This window comes from Rhinopithecus roxellana, chromosome 5, assembly GCF_007565055.1.
Source record: "Rhinopithecus roxellana isolate Shanxi Qingling chromosome 5, ASM756505v1, whole genome shotgun sequence".
Lineage (NCBI taxonomy): Eukaryota > Metazoa > Chordata > Mammalia > Primates > Cercopithecidae > Rhinopithecus > Rhinopithecus roxellana.
This window is the reverse complement of record NC_044553.1, coordinates 126,125,991-126,144,723: the sequence shown is the minus strand read 5'-3', so window position 1 is coordinate 126,144,723 and position 18,733 is coordinate 126,125,991. Positions and strand designations below refer to the sequence as shown.

The 18,733-nt window shown below is 47.7% G+C and overlaps 2 protein-coding genes across 17 annotated transcripts in view; one reads left to right on the top strand and one right to left on the bottom strand.

Moving 5' to 3' along the window:
• Window positions 1–5,265, top strand: part of NIPA2 (NIPA magnesium transporter 2) — a 34,626-nt gene extending 29,361 nt beyond the window's left edge. For 7 of the 11 annotated variants that reach the window (XM_030930722.1, XM_030930724.1, XM_030930723.1 and 4 more), the window contains one exon: window positions 3,599–4,233. In XM_030930722.1, coding sequence (XP_030786582.1) covers window positions 3,599–4,233 — 635 coding nt within the window. Of the gene's footprint in view, window positions 1–3,598 lie in introns of all 11 variants that reach the window. The other 4 variants (XM_010362178.1, XM_010362179.1, XM_010362177.1 and 1 more) reach the window with 2 other exon arrangements.
• A 1,803-nt stretch (window positions 5,266–7,068) lies between these two features.
• CYFIP1 (cytoplasmic FMR1 interacting protein 1) overlaps window positions 7,069–18,733 on the bottom strand; it is a 110,520-nt gene continuing 98,855 nt past the window's right edge. For 5 of the 6 annotated variants that reach the window (XM_030930318.1, XM_030930320.1, XM_030930317.1 and 2 more), the window contains 5 exons: window positions 12,934–13,006; window positions 12,121–12,215; window positions 11,096–11,334; window positions 10,430–10,577; window positions 7,072–7,805 (listed from right to left, as the gene is read on the bottom strand). In XM_030930318.1, coding sequence (XP_030786178.1) covers window positions 7,641–7,805; window positions 10,430–10,577; window positions 11,096–11,334; window positions 12,121–12,215; window positions 12,934–13,006 — 720 coding nt within the window. In that variant the 3' untranslated portion in view covers window positions 7,072–7,640. Of the gene's footprint in view, window positions 7,806–10,429; window positions 10,578–11,095; window positions 11,335–12,120; window positions 12,216–12,933; window positions 13,007–18,733 lie in introns of all 6 variants that reach the window. The other variant, XM_030930315.1, reaches the window with a different exon arrangement.

Genomic DNA, 18,733 nt, shown 5'->3' with positions numbered 1-18,733 from the left:
GCCTCCCAAAGTGCTGGGATTACAGGCATGAGCCACGGTGCCTGGCCTGATGTGAAAATTTATGTCTGACTCTTGGGAAGTGAATTGAATACTCTTTTGATACTCTTGTTTTCTCTTTGTGAGATTCTTGTTCATCTGTTTATTGGAGTTCTTGACCTAGATCATTAATTTTCTTATGTTTTCTTTTCCTCATTTTACCATTTTGTCTTTTTGCTCTTTGGGGAGATTTTCTTAGTTTTTTCTTCCAGCCCTTCTGAGTTTTCATTTCTGCGATTATATTGTTAATTTCTAAGAGTTTCTTGCCTCTGTTCTCTGATTCCTAGTTATTTTAAAGTCTTTGCTAACTTTAATTTTAGAATTCTTTGTAGGCCTGCTTCTGTGGTGGTGTTTGGCTTTTAGGCATTTGGTTTTGTGTTGGCATTTTTTAATTGAATGCTGGACATAGGATATTAGAAGGTGTAGAGGTTTTAAGTGATGTTTTTCTTCCTTCAGAGAGAACATAAATTTCTTCTGGTAGGCAGAAAAGAATACAGTAGCTCACTTTTACCCTGAAGGTATTGTTTTAAGCTTTGTTGGGCCTGGTTTCTTTCTAGTTTGCCTTCATTCTTTTTTTTTTTTTTTTTTTTTTTTTTTTTGAGACAGGATCTCACTCTCGCCCAGGCTGGAGTGCAGTGGTGTGATCATGGCTCACTGCATCCTCTGCCTCTTGGGCTCAAGCGATCCTCCCACCTCAGCCTTCTGAGTAGCTGGGACTACAGGTGTGTGCCCCCACATCTGGCTAATTTTTGTATTTTCTTTTCTTCTTTTTTTTTTTTTTTTTTAAGATGTAGTCTCGCTATCAGGCTGTGCTCCAGGCTGGAGCACAGTGGTGCAATCTCAGCTCATTGCAACCTCTGCCTTTCGGGTTCAGGTGATTCTCCTGCTTCAGCCTCCCAAGTAGTTGCAATGGCAGGCATGAGCCACTATGCCTGGCCTAATTTTTGTATCTTTTTTGGTAGAGACAGGGTTTTGTCAGGTTGGCCAGGCTGGTCTCGAGCTCCTGGGCTCAAGTGATCCATCTGCCTCGGCCTCCCAAAGGGCTGGGATTACAGGCACGAGCCACCGCACCTGGCTCAGTTTGCCTTTGTTCTTGTTCATAGCCCTTTGGCTCTCAACTGATAGCTTCAGATACTGGTTTGGGCCCCGCCAGCTGAGAAACTGAGAGCTCCAGGGTCTGCTCCTCAGTACCTTGAGATGCTGAAATCCCTGCTTAGTCCTGTGGCCTCCTGGCCAGGCTTTCCATTTGGCTTCTCTGACCTTGGCTGTGCAGCTTGTGTGCCAGGAAACGCCGTAAGGGGAAATGCACAGACATTTGGGCTCACTGCTCTATAGTGCCCTCCTTTCTGGGTCTTGGTCCATTCAGTCTCAGATGCTTAGGCAGCCCCAAAATCCAACTTGTTTTTACCTAGTCCCCTTAAGCTTAGGCCGGTGTTGATTGGCCTTTATGCCATCTCACCCCTTGCATTAGTAGTTGCCCCAAGGGAGAAGGCAGAGGTAAGTGCTGGGCTGATTTTTCTCTTTTCTCTGAATTTTGGCCCCTTAAGTCCTGGCTACTTTGATGGTTCTTTGATTCCCTCAAATCTTTCTTTTTTGTTTGGGGTTTTTTGTTGTGGTAGATTCACTGTTTGTAGGTATTTGGGGTGCCAGGTTAGTCTGTTTCATTGTTTCTCTGAGGATATTAATAATAGTTTTTCTTGTTTTTCTGAGGATATTAATAATTTTCTTGTTTTTTGGGGGACGGTTGTTTTGAAGTTGTCCTCTGTCTACATGGGAGAAACAGACTTTGCCCTTTTCTGTTTGTTTTGGCTTCTCTCCTGGTGGTCTTTGGCTTTTTTTTTTTTTTTTGAGACGGAGTCTCGCTCTGCCGCCCGGGCTGGAGTGCGGTGGCGCGATCTCAGCTCACTGCAAGCTCCGCCTCCCGGGTTCACACTATTCTCCTGCCTCAGCCTCCCAAGTAGCTGGGACTACAGGTGCCGCCACCATGCCCGGCTAATTTTTTGTATTTTTAGTAGAGACGGAGTTTCAATGTGTTATTCAGGATGGTCTTGATCCCCTGGGCTCGTGATCCGCCCGCCTCGGCCTCCCAAAGTGCTGGGATTACAGGCGTGAGCTGCTGCGCCCGGCCTGCTGTCTCCTTTTATGTCAAAATTGGGCTGGTCCAGATCCCCAGCAAAAAAGCTTCCCGTTTCATGGCTGGCTGTGGGCATCCTGGGAGTTGACTGGGGGGAAGGGTTAACACCTGGAGGCTTACCTCAGCTTCCCAGAACTCTGTGGCGCGGGAGGGACAGTCTCCCAGAACTGGGCAGGAGTCTCCTTGCTTCTTGAATGGACTTTTCAGCCAGGCTTCACTTTCAGTCTTGCCTTTACCCCACTTCAGAGGCACCTGGTACCTTTTGAGCACGCTGTGCTGCAAACTGAATTGCTTTTTGATCTTTGATCACAGTGGGTGTGTCGGATTCAGCTTTCCTGGATCTGTGTACCAGGTATTAGTTCTCCTTTGCTTTCTGACTTAGAAGGATTGTTATCTTCAGTCCTCTCTTTTTTTCTGAGACAGTCTCTCTGTCGCCCAGGCTGGAGTGCAGTGGCGTGGTCTCGGCTCATTGCAACCTCCACCTTCCAGGTTTGAGCGAGTCTCCTGTCTCAGCCTCCCAAATAGCTGGGATTACAGGCACCTGCCACCACGCCCAGCTAATTTTTGTGTTTTCAGTAGAGTTGGGGTTTCGCCATGTTGGCCAGGCTGGTGTCGAACTCCTGACCTTGGGTGATCCACCATCCTCAGCCTCCCAAAGTGCTGGGATTATAGGCGTGAGCCACTGCACCTGGCCTTTTGTTCTTAATTTTGTGTATTTGTGCCTTTAAAAATCCTATTACTGTGTTATTTTATTAGTGGAATTTGAGGAAGGAAGAATAAATTCATGTGACTTATCTAGGCCTCAGTTCCCTCATTCGAGGATGCAAATGGTAGTATGTGTGACACAGGGTAGTTGAGTACAAATTGCTGAGAAAAATGCCTGGCCCACAGGGCTACACAGTTATTGGCAGTTTTCATGCTGGCTTTAATTCTCCATATTCAACCAGAACCCCAGTAGTGTCTTTCAGGTTCTCCAGTTGACTTGCTGGTTACTCCAGCAGTTGTCCGCAAATTTAAAAAAAAGTTTACCCCTTTTAGAGAAAACTTGATGAAGAACTCTTGTTTTTTTTCTTTTTTTAAAGCATCTATAAATTGTTGAACATTCAAGGCCGCCTCCTGGTTTCTCCTCCCTAGCTTCTGTCTCGGTTCTGAGCCCACTATCCCTCTTGCCTGAAGTTGGCATAAAAATGCTGCTGCAACAATGTTGGGGGTGGGAGAGTTTGTGAATGTGAAGCTCACATTCATCTTCCAGTGTGTCCATCTAAGTAAATTGTTGTGGTTGCGCTTCTGCTCGGGCAGCAAAATAAAGCTGATTTATTTCCAGGCCATACCTTTTCTCCCTGTAGAGTTGATTACATTTTGTTTTGCATTCTGTGTTTAAGAACAGCCAAGCATTTGACTCATGTCACTTTTCTTTGCCTCCTCCAGGTTTTGTGGTCTTTGCAACCCTTGTGGTCATTGTGGCCTTGATACTAATCTTCGTGGTGGGTCCTCGCCATGGACAGACCAACATTCTCGTGTACATAACAATCTGCTCTGTGATCGGCGCCTTTTCAGTCTCCTGTGTGAAGGGCCTGGGCATTGCTCTCAAAGAGCTGTTTGCTGGAAAGCCTGTGCTGCGGCATCCCCTGGCTTGGGTTCTGCTGCTGAGCCTCGTCGTCTGCGTGAGCACACAGATTAATTACCTAAATAGGGCCCTGGATATATTCAACACTTCCATTGTGACTCCAATATATTATGTATTCTTTACAACATCAGTTTTAACTTGTTCAGCTATTCTCTTTAAGGAGTGGCAAGATATGCCCGTTGACGATGTCATTGGTACTTTGAGCGGCTTCTTTACAATCATTGTGGGGATATTCTTGTTGCATGCCTTTAAAGACGTCAGCTTTAGTCTAGCAAGTCTGCCTGTATCTTTTCGAAAAGACGAGAAAGCAATGAATGGCAATCTCTCTAATATGTATGAAGTTCTTAATAATAATGAAGAAAGCTTAACCTGTGGAATCGAACAACACACTGGTGAAAATGTCTCCCGAAGAAATGGAAATCTGACAGCTTTTTAAGAAAGGTGTCATTAAAGGTTAATCTGTGATTGTTATGAAGTGAATTTGAGTACCAGAATGTGTCTAAAAAAACATTGTCCTCAAAAATGTTCTTTAAAGGCAGTCTTTTTAAAGATTTGACGAATTAGGACCAAGAAATTACTTCTATTTAAACAATGGTAGCTCACTAAAATGACCTCAGCACATGACGATTTCTATTAATATTGTATTGTTGTAGAATTATTTTACATTTTCATTCCTTCTCCAAAATCTGAATGCACTAATGACAGTTTTAAGTCTATAAAAACGCTGTATTTTTTCATTCGTGACGAAAGTCTGAAATGTGCATTTGTCACCCCCACTCCATCAATCCCTGAACATATAATAAGGGCTTTTTGATTTTAAAAAAGAACCATTATCCCCACACATTATCCTGTGACTTACCTATAAAAGTGGCTCCTGTTTGATGATTCGTTTTATTTTTTGAAATAAGGGAAAACTAAGTTGCTGAATGAAGGAAACGTACAAAATTTAAAAAAGGGCGGAAATCACCCCAAGGAAGGATTCTCAGGTTGAGATGATCACCGTGAATCCGGCTTCCTGTGTGCATTCAGCGGCCTTCTTGGCACCTCACCAAGCCAGTGCGTCCTGCCTGCTGCTGCAGCCTGGCCGGGTTTGTTCTTCAGTTACCCTAATCCCATGATGCCTGGAACCTTGATTACCGTTTTACATCCGCTCTTGTACTTTTCAGTATATTTTCATAATGAGTTATATTGTCATTTGGACTTTGAACAGCTCTGGGAAATAGAAGACTAGGGTTATTTCTTAAATTTAGCTCATGTTATAATAAAAAGTTGAAGTTCTTTTCTAAGTCTGAATGCTTAGAACAAACAAAATGTTTATAACATATGGTCTCTTTGTACCAAATACTTTGCTTAAGAGCTCCTTTGGGCCACTGCATAGTTTGGTTTCTAGAAAAGGTTTATGAAGACGTTGATGGAAAATTGCAAACATAGGCAGAAAAGGTAGAATGATAAAAAAAGGTCTGATGAACCTATCCCCACTCATAACCATTGGCCTTTAAAAAAAAGTATTGGCAGAATTAATATCCACCTGGGTGATGGGAAGAAAGTGTTTGCCTGTTCCAGCCTGTGGCTCCTGCCTGGAGGTGACTCGGTGCGCCAGTGCAAGCCATCACCCCTGAGAGCCTCCCAGGCCAGTGGTGCTGGTACCCCATGCGGCTCACCACTGGCTGCATAGAAACTCCCTTTTTTCCGACTTTATTATTGGCCTTCTAAGGAGCTGTTTTAGATCTTTTTTTCCCTGCCTCCTCCCATGTCATTTAATGCTACAGATGTACTATATGTCTGTTTATATACTGTACCTACATCTGTGCTTTGTACATAAAAGAACCAGTTTTCTCCCCCTTGAGGATAGAGACCTCGTTGAACATGCATAGGTTAATAAATTCTTACTTAACATTTTATACTCGAGACTGTCTTATACCTAAGGTATTACATTTTATATTTGGCATATAATTAAGCCTTATAAAACTTGGTAATTAAATTACAGTACTTTTTCATCCTATTCTTTAGTTTCTAAGATGAGCACAGCTACCACCTTTAAATCTGCAGCAGAATGCTGGCCCCGGGGTTATTAATTCACATTACCAAAAGCATTTTTAGGGAACTTTTTATAAAGAAAGAATAGTTCTGTTAAGCTTCGTGTCACTTGAGTTTGGCAGTACAACAGAATGGTTCATACACTTACTACTTTTCTGTGCCGTGCATCATATGCTTCTGGACAGTTTCTAAAGGCCGACGGAAAAATAGGCGAGGCCCGCTTTTTATGGCAACTTGGCAGCCATAGAAAATTTCAAAATTGATGAAGGTTGCAATACTCCAAATAACGTAAAATGCCTGCCAGGCTACAACATAAAGTGAGTTCAGTTCATCATGCTGGACTTGTGCTTATCTGTAATATTCATTTACAATAAACAGGCATAACATTTTTCTCCATTCAGTTAGGATTTTCAGAACCTCACTGCCTTAATACTTTATGGCTTCAGTTTCTCAAACATGTTCATGGCTCTACTGGTAGTCTAGACTGATTTTTTTTGAGACGGAGTCTCGCTCTGTCGCCCAGGCTGGAGTGCAGTGGCCGAATCTCAGCTCACTGCAAGCTCCGCCTCCCAGGCTTATGCCATTCTCCTGCCTCAGCCTCCCGAGTAGCTGGGACTACAGGCGCCGCCACCTCGCTCGGCTAGTTCTTTGTATTTTTTAGTAGAGACGGGGTTTCACCGTGTTAGCCAGGATGGTCTCGATCTCCTGACCTCGTGATCTGCCCGTCTCGGCCTCCCAAAGTGCTGGGATTACAGGCTTGAGCCACCGCGCCTGGCCTAGACCGATTGTTTTTCATTCTGACAGATCGTGTGGACCGGCTCCAGCCATGCAAGTCCTGTGGATCAGGGACAGCTGAAGGCTGGACTCAAGGCTCCTGGCCTCTTCGTGCAGCACTCACTGGGCCTGGCTGATCTCCTCCCACATTGCTGGCCTCCGCCAGGTCATGGGCACAGGTAACAGAGAGGCACTGAGTAGCCTCTTTATATCCAGAGTGGAGCAGCCACCACGGCCATTTTACACTTTATTTATCGGCAGAACCCTAAATATAAAACTAAACCTGTGCTGGTGAGGTGAGTGGTGTATGGGATGGTGTCACGATCCCATCCCACCTCTGCCCTGGAGGTGACCCTGGAGGTGACCTACATCCCAGCCAGCCTGCTGTGTGAGCTCAGGGTAATTAGAGTTCCTTGCCAAGTCAAGCAGCACAGGATTACAGTAAGTAAACAAACGCAAATAGATCTCATTACTTTTATTTCTATAACCTTTCGATCTGTTCTCACGTTAGATTTTGTCACAGCTGGATTTAGTGGAAGCAGAGGAATCAAGTTCACTATTTTCTGAAACACTGACACAAAAAAGGGATGGGAACAATGACTTAGAACTAAGACTGCTCATAAAAGGCCATCAGAAAGATCCCTAAACAAAAGCTAAATAGTTACAGTTAATGGTAACTGGCAAGGGATTTAATACATTTGCTGGTATTAAGTTTCTTACGGAATGAGTGAATGAACGAACACAGCAGCATTTTAAGAGAGAGCTGCCAGAACATCCCATAGAAAAACAATTTTGTAAGAACGTGATGGCAACAGTCAGCAGCCAGTATTCTCAGAGTCCCTAATTACCAAAAGCATATACAATTTAGTCTAGAAAAATAATAAGTCAATTTTATAAAATTAAGCTTTTAGATTGAAAAGCAACCCCTTTAACAGGTACAGAGATACTGAAAAATAGTCCCTAAAAATCTCACTCAATAGTTGACGGAGAGAAAGGCATGCCACGTTGAGTTATGGAGTGCAGCGCGTGCCCTCAGCTGCTGGCGAGGGACTGGTGGATGGGCGGCTGGAAGCAGCGCACGTGCTCCACTGGTGTGCCCTCCCCGTCGCCCGACTTCAGGTACTTATCCAGGATGGTGATGATCTCGTCATTGAGAATCTGGAACTTGCGAATTCTCTCCACCATCTTCTTCAAAGGCTACAACCATGAAAATTGGGATGTTTTACTATTAACACTTGAACATTCAGTCTTCATGTTTCAAAATGTCAGGATTCTTATATTTTCTCAGAAAAATAATAGCAAACGGAATTGACACACATACTGTTCTTTTTTTTTTTTAAGATAGGGTCTCACTCTGACACGCAGGCTGGAGTGCAGTGGCATGATCATGGCTTACTGTAGCCTCAAGAGATCCTCCCACCTCAGCCTCCTGAGCAGCTGGGACCACAGGTGTGCACCACCACACACAGCTAATTTTTAAAATTATTTTTGTAAGGACAAGGTCATCTTATGTTGTACAGGATGGTCTTGAACTCCTGAGCTCAAGCGATCCTCCTCCGCTTCAGCCTCCCCAACTGTTGGGATTACAGGTATGAGCCAGCTCTCCCAGTCACATACCATCTCTTTAATGCAACGGTTGGATGGATGAATATATTTTGAATTTAGAATCCCTCTGTCGGCTTCATGCTGCTGTAGATTCATTCATGTGCACAACAAATAGGCCTGTTCCTTCCACATCAGCAATTAAGAACCTACTGTCTGCTCAGAGCCGGGGATGTCCAGATGAAGATGATGTGGTCAATGGAGAAAGGTCAATCAACTAACACAGGTTTTAGACTTCCAGTTTGGAAATAATACTGTGACAGGGTACTCTGACAGACCCTCCTACTACAACAGGAATAAAGAGCATACATGCAAACAAAAAACTTGGAAAAGCATTGCTGGTTCTGCCTATGCACGTGGTAAGGGGGAAGCCAGGGCCTCCTCGGGGGCAGATGCCAACAGCAGCAGTGAGGTGAGGAGCGGCCCAGGCATAAGCAAGCGGGACCACACCAGAGACCCCAACAAAGCCAGGAACCTCCAATTCGGCTAAAGTGGCCCCGAGTTGCTAGCAGCCCCTAGAGATGGGCAGATGCAAATGCACATCTTGGAGGGAAAGCAATCTAAATTAAGTCCAATTAAATAAAGACTCCCAAATAACCCAACACACAAGGAAGCAGCAAAGTTTTAAATACCTCCAAGACTCTCAGATACTAGAAGGAAAACATGCAGAATATAGAATATATGAACTGGATAAAGAAATAGATGGAAAAAATTCAGTTAGGACAAACTCAGTTACCAAGAAGATTTGAAGAAGAACCTAACTGAACTTTAAAAAGTGAACTAATAATTTTTTCAGAGTAAAAGCTCAGCACATTAGAGCTGAAGTAAACGAGTTAACTAAGACACGTGAAGACAGTACTCTGGATACAGCTCTGGGAGTCCCGGAAATGGAGGAGTTGGAGGTAAAATGGCCCCTGAGAGAGGCCCATGACCTGGAGCCTGTGACTGCATTGCCTCCACCCCACGTGGCCTGGGCAGGTGTGGCTAAGACTGTGGACTGTAGGACAGGACAGGGAGAGTATCTGGGGTTGTCCAGTGGGCTCAGTATAATCATGATCAGGGAATGTTCTCTGGCTGGAGGCAGGAGAGACGTGGCAGAAGACTAGAGGCTGAGACTGCCCAACCCACCACTGCTGGAGGGGGTCACTTGGAAAGCATGAGAAGGAAGGGGGACCCAGTCCTAGAGCTGCAAGGAATAATTCAGCCAACTGTGCATAAGCCTGAAGGCCTCCAGGCTGAACACAGCATCTCAGACACTGGCTTCATGAGATTGAGCAGAGGACCCAGCCGGGCCTGGCTGAACCCAGGCATCTGACTTAGAGAACTATGAGATAATCAGTGGTGGTTAAACTGCCAAGCCTGTGGTGATCTGTTGTTACGGAAGCAATAGAAAACTAATACAACATGGCCGGGCGCGGGGGCTCACGCCTGTAATCCCAGCACTTTGGGAGGCAGGCGGATCACTTCATGTCAGGAGTTTGAGATCAGCTTGGCCAACATGGTGAAACCCTGTCTCTACTAAAAATACAAAAATTAGCAGGGCATGGTGGTGGGCACCTGTCATCCCAGCTACTCAGGAGGCTGAGGCAGGAGAATCGCTTGAACCCAGGAGGCGGAGGTTGCAGTGAGCCGAGATTGTGCCGTTGCACTCCAGCCTGGGCAACAAGAGTGAAACTCTGTCTCAAAAAAAAAAAAAAAAGAAAAAAAAAAACTAATACAACAGAGGAATGTGGAGAACAGAATGAGAAGGTCTAACATACGTCTAACTGAAATCGTGAATGGCAAGAACAGGGAGAATGGAAGGGAGGCTAAAATATTTCAAAAGATAATGGCTGAGTATTTTCCAGAATTCAACTATGAGAAATCCATAAAGTGACAGAGACAAAAGGACTTTAAAAGCAGCCAAGAAAGCACACTTTGACTTCTAGGGAGCCCGAAGACTGGAATAGCTGCCAATATTCTGACAATGCAGATTTTGTAAGACTGGAAGTAAATCTAAGTACCTTGAGAAGGAAAATGGAACAATGAGTATTTTCTCTGCCAGACTGCTTTACTGGCCAATTATATTTAGATTCATTTTGGGAACGGAAAGGAAGTTTCTGTTGGTGGCGCCTTATGTACTTAGGATGAAAACCATTCCCAGAAACAAGAACTTACAACACAGAGAAAGTACGCTTTGCAAAAGGTCCCCAGATGGTGGGAGATTTTCATCCACATACCACATTTTTAATAATCTCATCTTTGCCATCATGTTTCTGGACTTTCAGGAGATGGTAGCAGAAATCCAACACAGCAAAACGCCGCTGCTGCCCAAGCAGCACGATGATCATACAGCCGGCCCAGTGTAGCCCGTCACCGAAGCACTGCCTAGAACAAGCAGCAGAAACAATGGGAGATGAGTGATCCGTTACCAAGTCTTTTCTGAGTCTGTCGCCAGATGTCAGTGACCAAGCCATCTGCATTCCTATTACTGTCTGTGCGCACACAGTCACCTTCCACAGCCAGGAAGAGAGTGCCAGGCAGCAGGGGCTGCTCCCTGGTTTTGGTAGATACCTGTTTCGGGCTCTTCTGCTGCGCTGCTTCCTAAGCCTTTTTAGATCATATCCCCTCTGTGATGAATGACTTTACAGACCTCCCACCTAGAAAAATGAATGTCCGGCGTGCATACACTTGCCGTGGGTTCAGAGACTCCCTGAATACTCAAGTCCTGAGCCAGCTCCTTGGCATCAAGTAAGAATTCCCATTATAGGAGGCTTCAAAGCAGCTCAGTGAGTTTCTGGTCCACTTCCTGAGCACGGCTGGCCGCTTGTTAGCCTAACACCCGGACCCTGCCCTAAGCCCCTCCCCTCCCCTGGGGCTTTGTCCTGCTCTGAGCACACACTTACTCGACTGTGAACTCGTGTGTCCCCACAGGAATGCAGTAGACAAACTGCATGGCACTCCACAGTCTGTGAAACTCCACACACTCGTCAACATGCATGACCCCATTGCTGGGCAGAGGCCCGCGCCAGATGGGGTCGTCCAGAAAGCTCCGGATCCGTGTCAGGATGACCTCAAACATGGACAGGCCACAGCAGAGGCGCTCCTTTGTCAGCAGGTCCCCCTCTCTCGCAATGGCAATTTGCTGCAGAAAGGACAAGCAGTGGAATGCTGTGGGCCTCCAGGCATCCAGCTACTCCATATCCTATCTTTTTTCTTTTGAGACAGGGTCTTGCTCTGCTGCCTAGGTTGGAGTGCAGTGGCACAACCACAGCTCACTGCAGCCTTGACTTCTCCGGCTCAAGCGACCAGGCGTATGCCACCACACCTGGATAATATTTGTACTTTTTGTAGAGACGGAGTTTCACCACATTGCCCAGGCTGGTCTTGAACTCCTGTCTTGGCCTCCCAAAGTGCTGGGAAGACAGGAATGAACCACGGCACCCAGCCTTGGGAAAATGTTTTGGGTCTACTGGCCTCTAGTGTGGAAGCCAGGGGTGCTGCCAAACATCCTGCAATGCATAGGAGGGTGCCCAAGTCCCCATCATAGAGTTACCTGGTCCAAAATGGCTGAGACGCCCTGACTTAGCATACGCAGCTGGATCATTGTAGAACTCTATCCTGACACCTTGCCTCGTGGCCTAATAACACCTATGGGAAAGCCTTCTTCATGAAGGGCTGGACAGTGAAAGTGACGTCTTCTGTGTGAGTCTTACGTGCCAGCTGATGTGCTAAGCCCTTTCCAGGCGTTAGCTCATCTGAACCCCCCACCACCCCGGGAAGCAGTCCAGGTACGCGTCCCACTTGCAACACTGAGGCCTGAGCGGCCACTGGACTTCACGATGCCTTCCAGTCTGGCTCCCAACTGGGCCACCTGGCCTGGCATGGATGCCCAGCTTGCAACAGCCTCAGCCATCACGGCACACGTTACCTGAGGGGTCCCCAGTCTTTCGATCAGTGGGACAAGATGCAGCGGAGCATACTTGGATTCCAGTCTTTTCATTTTGGCATCAAGTCTCTCCCCCTCTGCAGTAGAAAAAAATACTTTACTTTATTCTGCTCCTTTGTATGAAACGGTAATTGCAAAGGTTTAAATTTGTTTAAAAAACAAAAGATTTTAAAGTTAACATGGATACAGATCCTCTTTGGAAATTATTTTACAGAACTGGCTCATTTAATATTTTAATTCAAACTAGCAGGACTGATTTTTTGCTCAATATTCACTTTTCATTTATTGACTATTCCAAATGTAACCGAAAGCAGAAAAGGGCACAATGAGCCTCTGTGCCCATCACCCACTACAATTACCAAGTCACGGCCACTCTGTTTCCTCTACACCCAACCCCCATCACCCACTACAACTACCAGATCACGGCCGCTCTTTCCTCTACACCCAACCCCCATCACCCACTACAACTACCAGATCACGGCCACTCTTTCCTCTACACCCAACCCCCATCACCCACTACAATTACCAACTCACGGCCACTCTGTGTCTTCTACACCCAACTCCCCTGCTCCCATGCTATTAATATTTGGAAGCAATTCTAAGACATCATATCATTGCAGCTCTATTTCTCAATCTTCATTTAACTAGGTTCTGTACACCCCTCATTACCCCTGGGTATGACTGAACAGGCACCAAACCTACAATCTGCACTGGCCGTTAGGCTCTCCGGCTGCAGAGCGGGCACCATCCCGACAGAGGGCAGTCTGGACTCCCGGGTGGGGTCAGCAGGCTCACCTTTCACATGGACTCGTGGCAAGATGTTCTGGAAGGGAGCCGCGTGCAGCAAGTCACACACTTCTTCTAAAGACTGGAACAGAGAAAAAGAAGGTCACGCTAGGAAGGGTATCTTGCCACAGAGAGAGATCTGGTGCTGAAAACAAAGACCCTCTTTGCCTTTTAGCATAACATTAAGTAGCCTGTCAAGCGATTTCTCTGGGATGATGGAAATGCTCATGTCTGTCCTACCCATTCCGGCAGCCGCCAGCCACGCGTGCCTATTAAGTACTTGGAATGTGGCTTGCGCACTTGAGGAACTGAATTTGTTTTTTTTTTTTTTTTTTTTTGAGACGGAGTCTCGCTCTGTCACCCAGGCTGGAGTGCAGTGGCCGGATCTCAGCTCATTGCAAGCTCCGCCTCCCGGGTTCACGCCATTCTCCTGCCTCAGCCTCCCGAGTAGCTGGGACTACAGGCGCCGCCACGTCGCCCGGCTAGTTTTTTTGTATTTTTTAGTAGAGATGGGGTTTCACCATGTTAGCCAGGATGGTCTCGGTCTCCTGACCTCGTGATCTGCCCGTCTCGGCCTCCCAAAGTGCTGGGATTACAGGCTTGAGCCACCGCGCCCGGCCAAGGAACTGAATTTTAATTTTAGTTGCATTTAATTAATGTAGATGTAGACACATGTAAGACCCAATGTTGAATGTGTGCTCTGTTTTCCAGGATGTACCAGTCTAATAGTTCTCACCCCATCCTTCCCTGCTAATTTGCCACCAGTCTCTTAAGAACCACAGTTTATGACAAGATGCCATCACACTGACAGAAGGAAGGGTGTCTTCTCCAAACAACACAGGAGATGGAAGGAGTAGGGGAGGCCCGTCCTGGTGTCCACATCCACTCATTCCCCACAGAGCCCAAAGCAAAGTTCTGGGCCATCACGCTGAGCCTACTTTCAGGTCACAAACTCCTTTACAGGGGTAATCAAAACCACACAAGGTCCATTCTCCAGAATAACACATATATAGAGAGAAAATGTACCTCCAGGATCATGAGGACAGCAGATCCCCCCAAATCCACCATGAACCCAAAGATGGTCAAAAATAGAGCAACTGCTGTTCATCTTTAGAGGTGAGGGCTCTCAGGCCAGCAGGAAGGGCCTGTTCAGACCACAGTGCGTTCACCACCCCACGGCACAGGCAGAAGATGGTGAGCCCTTCAGTGCCTCCTACTCTACAGCCATGCGGAAATCTTAGAGCTCCACGGGAGTAAAATAAATGATTAAACAAAGAAACAGCTATTGGAAAATCAAGAAATACTGACAATGAGATTTTAACTTCTGAGGAACTCCCAGAGATGATGGCAAAACTAAGACCAAGAGGAAGAAAAGCAGACTTTTCTGTACTCATCAACATCAATCCAGTGCCAGACGCCGGCCAGACGCCATCTGCTCTGCTTCTCTTTCCCTAAGTTTCTAATGCAGCTTCACACTCCATCCAGAAGCCAACAGAGGGACAACTGTTGCCATGGCAATGCACAGAAACGGTGCCTTTAAGCTAAGAGATTGTCCCAGGAAATTGCATCCTGCCTGCTTCAAACTCTTGTGGTTCTATAATTATTTATGTCCATGAGTTCTGGGATAGACATAAATAATTACAGAACCACAAGAGTTTGTGTATGTAAAGAATGTCAGGCCGGGCGCGGTGGCTCATGCCTGTAATCCCAGCACTTTGGGAGGCCAAGGCATGCGGATCACCTGAGGTCGGGAGTTACCAACTCACGGCCACTCTGTTTCCCCTACACCCAACCCCCATCACCCACTACAGTTACCAACTCACAGCCACTCTGTTTCCCCTACACCCGACCCCCATCACCCACTACAGTTACCAACTCACGGCCACTGTTTCCTCTACACCCAACTCCCATCACCCACTACAATTACCAACTCATGGGCACTCTGTGAGGCGGGCAGATCACCAGCCTGATCAACATGAAGAAAATCTGTCTCTACTAAAAATACAAAATTAGCTGGGCCCGTGGTGGCGCATGACTGTAATCCCAGCTACTCGGGAGACTAAGGCAGGAGAATCACTTGAACCCAAGAGGTAGAGGCTGTGGTGAGTCAAGATTGTGCCACTGCACTCCAGCCTAAGCAACGAGAGCGAAACTCCAATCTTTAAAAAAAAAAAAAAAAGAAAAGAAATGTTGATGTAAAGAAAAGCTTTTGACACTTCATCTTATTTCCAAAAAGGGCAGCTGGACACAAGAGAAAGCAGTCCTAAGGGGTCCCTGACACTATCTAAATCGATTCCACACGGCTGCCTCCCATTTGGAAAGCTCGGGTCTCACCTCCCCGACCTGAGGCCAATGACGAGACAGGAATCCTCAGGCTTGGCCATACAGAGAGGCTATGGTTTGGATGTGGTTTGTCCCTGCCAAAACTCATGGTGAAATTTAAGTGCCAATGTAGCAGTGTTGGAAGGTGGTCTGTTTGAGAGGTGATGGATTTCTTACAAGATTGGGTCAGTTCTCCCACAATTGGATTAGTTTTTGTGGGAATGGATGAGTTCCTGTGAGAGCAGTTGTTGTAAGCAAGGCTGCCTCTCATGTCTGTTCTCTCTGCAACACCCACGTCCCCTTCTGTGTTCCCCAGGAGCTGAAGCAGCATGAGACCCTGACAGATGGGCTGCCTGATCTTGGACTTCCCAGCCTCTAGAGTCATGAGCCAAATAAACTCCTTTTCTTTGTAAATTACTCAGTCTCAGGCACTGCTACAGCAACACAAAACGGACTAAGCAGACTAAGATAGCAGAACGGACTAAGATACAGCCTTATGCTGTAAGTTCAGGAAAAGTCACCCATGAATGGAATATTCCCACATTAAATATTTAAAATTCATAGAGAGAGATTATAGTTAAAGAGATGCTTCCTGACATATCTGGCTTTTAACAATTCACAATTATTTGGGGAACATACCCTTAAAGCAAGGCCACCCTGGACACTGGCTCCTTGCTGGCCTGAGACGCTGGTGGGTTCTCCATCTTGTGCCCCTCACACAGTGGGGAGTGGAGCATGGGGGGATGCTACTTGGGGTCCCCGCCGAGCCTGTGGGTGGCCAGGACAGTGAAGGCCTGGGGCTGCTACAGTCCCTCTTTGAAACCACCTGGAACGGGTCTGCCTAGGAGTGCAGGGATGGGGAGAGCCGAAGATGCGGGTCTGATGGAGGCTGTCAGCTCCCAGGCATGTCATGCCTGACCTGGGACTCCCCTGGCATGTGAGCCAACACATCCTCTTTCACTGCACAGGCTGGTGTGAGGCGGCTGGTCCAGAGGCTCAGTCCCCAGAGGCCTGGCAGTCTGACAGCAATGCCCTGAGCTGTGTACAGGCCACCCTATCCCTGTTCTTCCTAAACACAACTCTGCCTTTGCAAAGCTACCAGAGACCTGAAGACAAGAGACTACTTTGGGAAACAACATAGGAAAGGCCTCCCCAGGCTGCTCTGCAGATGCAGTGCCGTTCCCATGCACAAGCCAAAACGCTTTGCCAGGGCATGTGGCAAACCAATCCCAAAACAGGGCAGAGCAAAGAGCCCTGAGGAGGGAACATGCTGAAGAGGAGGAGCAAGGTAGGAAACATGCCACGTCGGGAATCAAGAGTCATGTTAGGGCAATGATGAGCAAGACATGCTATGACGCCAGAGACAGATGCCTGCACCAGTTGGAGACAGACGTCTGCACCGGCGGGAGACAGACGCCTGCACTGGCTGGAGACAGATGTCTGCACTGGCGGGAGACAGACGCCTGGACCGGCGGGAGACAGACGCCTGGACCGGCGGGAGACAGACGCCTGGACTGGTGGGAGACAGACACCTGCACTGGCTGGAGACAGATGTCTGCACTAGCAGGTGACAGACGCCTGGACCGGCGGGAGACAGACGCCTGCACCGGCTGGAGACAGAGGTCTGCACCGGCGGGAGACAGACGCCTGCACCGGCGGGAGACAGACGCCTGCACCGGCGGGAGACAGACGCCTGCACCGGCGGGAGACAGACGCCTGCACCGGCGGGAGACAGACGCCTGCACCGGCGGGAGACAGACGCCGGCGGGAGACAGACGCCTGCACCGGCGGGAGACAGACGCCTGGACCGGCGGGAGACAGACGCCTGGACCGGCGGGAGACAGACGCCTGGACCGGTGGGAGACAGACGCCTGGACCGGTGGGAGACAGACGCCTGCACTGGCTGGAGACAGATGTCTGCACTAGCAGGTGACAGACGCCTGGACCGGCGGGAGACAGAGGTCTGCACCGGCGGGAGACAGACATCTGCACCGGCGGGAGACAGACGCCCGCACCGGCGGGAGACAGATGTCCGCACCGGCGGGAGACAGACGCCTGCACTGGCTGGAGACAGATGTCTGCACTGGCGGATGACAGTCGCCTGGACTGGCGGGAGACAGACGCCTGCACCGGTTGGAGACAGATGTCTGCACTGGCGGGAAACAGACGCCTGCACCGGCGGGAGACAGACGCCTGCACCGGTTGGAGACAGACATCTGCACTGGCGGGAGACAGACGCCTGCACCGGCTGGAGACAGAGGTCTGCACTGGCGGGAGACAGACGTCTGTACCGGTTGGAGACAGATGTCTGCACTGGCGGGAGACAGACGCCTGCACCGGCGGGAGACAGACGCCTGCACCGGTTGGAGACAGACATCTGCACTGGCGGGAGACAGACGCCTGGACCGGCGGGAGACAGATGTCCGCACCGGCAGGATGCAGCAGAAAGCCAGGAGACAGGCCGGTGTCCCCATGAAAAGCTGGCAGACGGCAGGGGACACCACTAGTCAGCAATGGGAGGAGGAGCCCTTCAGCCACTAGAGGAGGGACAGCCGGGTCTCCACAGAGAGAGAAAGAAGCTTCCTCTGCCTCTCACATTATACACAAAGACCAACTCCAGAAGGATCGCAAACTTCCATGCAGAAGGCAAAGCTTAAAATCTCTAGATGAGAATGTGAAGGAATGTCTTCATGACCCCAAGACAGGGAAAACATCTTTAAAAAAAAAAAAAAAAAGGATACAGAAAGTGCTAATCATTAAAAAAAAAAGGGCTACATCCAAATTAAGAGCATTTATCAAAAATCACCACTGTCAGAGTGAAAAGGTAAGCACACATGGGAGATTTACAATATGTGCAGCACGTAAAGGATCTGCATGGAACAAGCTGTAGAAAAGTAGGCAAAAGAACCCAACGGGGCATTTAACAGGAAAAGAAACAAGAAGCAGCGAACGGAGCTGCCCACCTCGTCAGTCACGAGGGAAGGCAGGAGAGGGCCACGTGAGATTCCATTTCCCACTGGCTTTCCCAGTCCAGGAGGTTATAAACTGAGCTGCTGTGATGCACAGGACAGAGGGACAGCCAGACGGCACACAAAAAGGCGGCCCGTCGGAAACATGAGCATCCACTGTGCCACGTCCTAAGAGGGGGTGGCCTCTCGTGCTCTCCACCATGGGGCACGTGTAGCCATTTAGATTTAAATCAGTTATAATTCAGTAACATTTAGCACTCAGTTCCTCAGTCACACTGAGCCACACTTCAACTGCTCAGCAGCCCAGGCACGCAGAGATCCTCCTGGGCAGCAATGCTCTTTATACCTTACAGGCTCACCAAATACGTTCATTTAGGTGTTGAAAACATTGCATAATAAAAGTTTTATGATGTTAACACAGAAAAACATTCTTGAGACAATGAACTACAGTACATTTTTTTCTTTTTTCTTTTTTTTTTTTTTTTTTGAGACGGAGTCTCGCTCTGTCGCCCAGACTG